This window comes from Oncorhynchus clarkii, chromosome 6 (genome assembly GCF_045791955.1).
Source record: "Oncorhynchus clarkii lewisi isolate Uvic-CL-2024 chromosome 6, UVic_Ocla_1.0, whole genome shotgun sequence".
NCBI lineage: Eukaryota > Metazoa > Chordata > Actinopteri > Salmoniformes > Salmonidae > Oncorhynchus > Oncorhynchus clarkii.
In genome coordinates this window covers 2,273,377-2,278,376 of record NC_092152.1, presented here as the reverse complement: position 1 = coordinate 2,278,376, position 5,000 = coordinate 2,273,377, and the positions used below count along the sequence as shown (strand labels likewise).

The 5,000-nt window shown below is 41.7% G+C and overlaps 1 protein-coding gene across 1 annotated transcript in view; it reads right to left on the bottom strand.

Moving 5' to 3' along the window:
* The window catches only part of LOC139411861 (AT-rich interactive domain-containing protein 3A-like), a 161,670-nt gene that overhangs the window by 6,926 nt on the left and 149,744 nt on the right, over positions 1-5,000 (bottom strand). The window contains exons 7-8 of the mRNA XM_071158606.1: positions 4,476-4,718; positions 2,190-2,279 (exon numbers count right to left, since the gene is read on the bottom strand). Coding sequence (XP_071014707.1) covers positions 2,190-2,279; positions 4,476-4,718 — 333 coding nt within the window. The remainder of the gene's footprint in view (positions 1-2,189; positions 2,280-4,475; positions 4,719-5,000) is intronic.

Genomic DNA, 5,000 nt, shown 5'->3' with positions numbered 1-5,000 from the left:
TTGGATTTAAAGTTAGGTTAAATCCTGTCATTATCAACCGGATCAACTCCAGTCTGAATTCTTCATCCCACTCCCACTCATACCGCTCCCCGCTGGCTTTCTATCCGTCTCACCTCCCGCTCCCTGAAGAACTGTTCCAGAACCCAAACGCAGTCCCTCAATGTTATTTTAGGCGTATGTGGTGCAGCTGGTTGCCAGCCATGGTCCCAGAAAGTTTTGCGCTCTACAGGCAATATCAAAACGCGCAGAAATAACCTAAGAAATAGGTTACATGACCAAAAATGCTCACGTGGGATGTTATCAAAAAATTATTTAGTCAGCCACCAATTGTGCAAGTTCTCCCACTTAAAAAGATGAGGGAGGCCTGTAATTTGCATCATAGGTACACTTCAACCATGATAGACAAAATGAGAAAAAAAAATCCAGAAAATCACATTGCAGGATTTTTAATGAATTTATTTGCAAATTATGGTGGAAAATAAGTATTTGGTCACCTACAAAAAAGCAAGATTACTGGCTCTCACAGACCTGTAACTTCTTCTTTAAGAGGCTCCTCTGTCCTCCACTCGTTACCTGTGTTAATGGCACCTGTTTGAACTTATTATCAGTATAAAATACACCTGTCCACAACCTCAAACAGTCACACTCCAAACTCCACTGTGGACAAGACCAAACAGCTGTCAAAGGACACCAGAAACAAAATTGTAGACCTGCACCAGGCTGGGAAGACTGAATTATTAGGAAATGGAAGACATACAAGACCACTGATAATCTCCCTCGATCTGGGGCTCCACGCAAGATCTCACCCCGTGGGGTCAAAATGATCACAAGAACAGTGAGCAAAAATCCCAGAACCACATGGGGGGACCTAGTGAATGACCTGCGGAGAGCTGGGACCAAAGTAACAAAGCCTACCATCAGTAACACACTACGCCGCCAGGCCCGTCTGAAGTTTGCTAGAGAGCATTTGGATGATCCAGAAGAAGATTGGGAGAATGTCATATGGTCAGATGAAACCAAAACAGAACTTTTTGGTAAAAACTCAACTCGTCGTGTTTGGAGGACAAAGAATGCTGAGTTGCATCCAAAGAACCCCATACCTAATGTGAAGCACGGGGGTGGAAACATCATGCTTTGGGGCTGTTTTTCTGCAAAGGGACCAGGACGACTGATCCGTGTAAAGGAAAGAATGAATGTATCGTGAGATTTTGAGTGAAAACCTCCTTCCATGAGCAAGGGCATTGAAGATGAAACGTGGCTGGGTCTTTCAGCATGACAATGATCCCAAACACAGTGGCTTCGTAAGAAGCATTTCAAGGTCCTGGAGTGGCCTAGCCAGTCTCCAGATCTCAACCCCATAGAAAATATTTGGAGGGAGTTGAAAGTCCGTGTTGCCCAGCAACAGCCCCAAAACATCACAGCTCTAGAGGAGATCTGCATGGAGGAATGGGCCAAAATACCAGTGTGTGAAAACCTTGTGAAGACTTACAGAAAACGTTTGACCTCTGTCATTGCCAACAAAGGGTATATAACAAAGTATTGAGATAAACTTTTGTTATTGACCAAATACTTATTTTCCACCATAATTTGCAAATAAATTCATTAAAAATCCTACAATGTGATTTTCTGGATTTTTTTTCCAATTTTGTCTGTCATAGTTGAAGTGTATCTATGATGAAAATTACAGGCCTCTCTCGTCTTTTTAAGTGGGAGAACTTGCACAATTGGTGGCTGACTAAATACTTTTTTGCCCCACTGTATATTTTTAATTTTATAAATAGACTCGGCTCTTCCGATATGCAAGCCGGCTCCCAACGTTCACCTACAAGAGCCGGCTCTTAAGAGCCGACTCATTCGCGAACGACCAATCACTAGAAGACCAATCACGAACGACCAATCACTAGAAGACAGAATAGGAGGTGGTGTGCGAATGGGCGGGAGGCGTCGAGGCTAAACCGCCTAGGCCTCTCTCCCTGGCACATCTAAAACAATAAGCCCCATCGACCTCCCAGCCTCCCATCCACAGCCTCAAATTCATCTATTTTTTAACTCTATTGAACTGCCACTTCATTACAACGGATTTAATAGCAAAGACATCAAATTGCGTGGAGGACTAAACACCAGGGCGCTGCTATAACTTATTGAATTTCCTGCCTGCAATTATATCAGCAAACGGCCCCTCTATTTACCTGTGTAGACAACTCCATCTATTTCTATTGACACGTTGATGCTGCTAATGCCGCTGGTAGACAGGTTCAATGGAGTCTCTTGTCTGTCATCTGTCAGGAGGCGAAAGAGAGGGGAAAACTCAATATCAGCATTTAAAAAGGGAACACAAGGAGCAGGAGAGGAGCGCTCGGGCAGAGTATCGGCGATAACTCCTAGAGTGACAGGGTAAGGAGCAGTTTATTAAAAGAGTTCTGAGAGAGAGAGAGAGAGAGAGAGAGAGAGAGAGAGAGAGAGAGATAGAGAGAGAGAGAGCTGTCAACAGATGTAGCAGTGATTTGTACATGTCAGTAATGGCCAGTGGGTTATCTCCCTGAGGAGACTGTGTCAGATGGATGATTCATGGCAGACAGGCAGGCAGGCAGGAGGACTTGGATAGTAGTGTACTTGTGAAAACCAGGCTTGGCGTGCAGTGATACAATCTTCTCCCAAATAGAAACAAAAACAAAACAAAATGATAATAACATAGACACACACGGTTTAATTTCAGTTTAAATATCAAAATCATTCATTTGATATTACTGTATCATTTAATAGTTTAGATTTTAAAACCTTTATTTCGTAGCAGCATCACTATTACAGAACATTTTGCAGGCGTTCTCCAGCCTGCTGGGTCGTATTTAATTATAGTGTTTTGATGTCATCTGTAAATTAGTGTTTATATGTTTGGTTCCAGCCCAGCCAGACTGGTCGGTCGGCCAGTATAGGAATTTACCAGTGAAAGATTCTGACTCATCCTACCATTAAGCTTCAGAGCAAAGCCCACTATTATAATTAATGGCTGAGAGGCAGTCATGTAGAGAGAGATGAAACCACACCTGAGCAGATAGGCCCCTCATTCTTCCTTTAGGCTCTTTTACTCAGTAAAGTATGACTTGTGTCTTGACGTAAGAACCATCAACAGAGCGGGCGGACGGCCGGGCTGCAGGTTCTGACTCATGACATCTAGTATTTTCCCCCTCTGATAACGGAGCAATATTTCTTCACAACAGTCATCAGACACCAGACGGCAGATTGTATGATTAATGTTACGACAGTGGCTCAGGTATTTCACAATGATACGTCAACTATCATATGGTGAAATACCATTACTTGCCGTGGACATACCACCAGCTCTGCTACACAGCTAAACCCCCCAGGTATATAACAGTATCAGTGACGCACCAAGCACATGTCGGTAGAGGAATACATAGCACGCGTTGTATATAAATCAGTCAGTTAATGAAGTCCTAGACCTCCAACCTACAGAGACACAACAAAATGAGTCAAGGATACGGTGTTATTTTTTTTGGGGGGGGTTATATTCAACTCTTAACAACTTGATAGCACAAACGCAGGTGAAATTGGGGTTTATCTTGATATTAAGCAGGTGGGTTTAGGGTGTGTTACAGGGGCGTTATCTCTAAATTACACTCACTGATCTCCAAGTGCTCCTCTGTGTGTTTTGAAATGATTAATGCGTGTGTCACAGGTATACATCATAATTGCATCAGTTTTATAGTATAGTTTACACTGGACCTAATGACATTAATAAAGTAACTGTGTTGATTGGTCACATTAATAAAGTAACTGTGTTGATTGGTCACATTAATAAAGTAACTGTGTTGATTGGTCACATTAATAATAAAGTAACTGTGTTGATTGGTCACATTAATAAAGTAACTGTGTTGATTGGTCTCATTAATAATAAAGTAACTGTGTTGATTGGTCACATTAATAACGTAACTGTGTTGATTGGTCTCATTAATAACTTAACTGTGTTGATTGGTCTCATTAATAATAAAGTAACTGTGTTAATTGGTCACATTAATAACGTAACTGTGTTGATTGGTCTCAATAATAAAGTAACTGTGTTGATTGGTCACATTAATAACGTAACTGTGTTGATTGGTCTCAATAATAAAGTAACTGTGTTGATTGGTCACATTAATAACGTAACTGTGTTGATTGGTCTCAATAATAAAGTAACTGTGTTGATTGGTCACATTAATAACGTAACTGTGTTGATTGGTCTCAATAATAAAGTAACTGTGTTGATTGGTCTCAATAATAAAGTAACTGTGTTGATTGGTCACATTAATAACGTAACTGTGTTGATTGGTCTCAATAATAAAGTAACTGTGTTGATTGGTCACATTAAAAACGTAACTGTGTTGATTGGTCTCAACGCTCAGCCTCTCAGCCATATAGATACAATGCACATGTCATTTAATAAAATGCGTTTGAAAGTGAATAAAGTGTTATATTACCTCTCATCCTCTCACCTCCGTTGTTTAACTTGATGGGCAGCTGCGTTGCCATGGCGAGGAGGTTCTGCTGCAGCGCATGCTGCATGAGCCTCTGTTGATCCATCGACATCCTCTTCTTCTCCGGCGGCTCCCCGCTCTCCGGCGGCTCCCTCAGCTGCTCCAACGCTGCAGCCGCCCCGTGGTGCCCTCCCAGAGACATCTCCCCAACACGGCCCGGCAGACCTCCCGACATCAGGCCATCCTCTGAGGGAACACAAAGAAAAAATATACCTTATTCATTTACTGTACATTTTTTCTTTCATTCAGATCTCAGAAATTAATCTCAGAAATTAATATTTTCTTTTCAACCCCAGAATGAGCATTCTGTAAGCTACTGTAGACATGGTCACAAACTGATTATGGATGGCAGTAGAAGTGATTATAGATGGCAGTAGAAGTGATTGTAGATGGCAGTAGAAGTGATTATAGATGGCAGTAGAAGTGATTATAGATGGCAGTAGTAGTGATTGTAGATGGCAGTAGAAG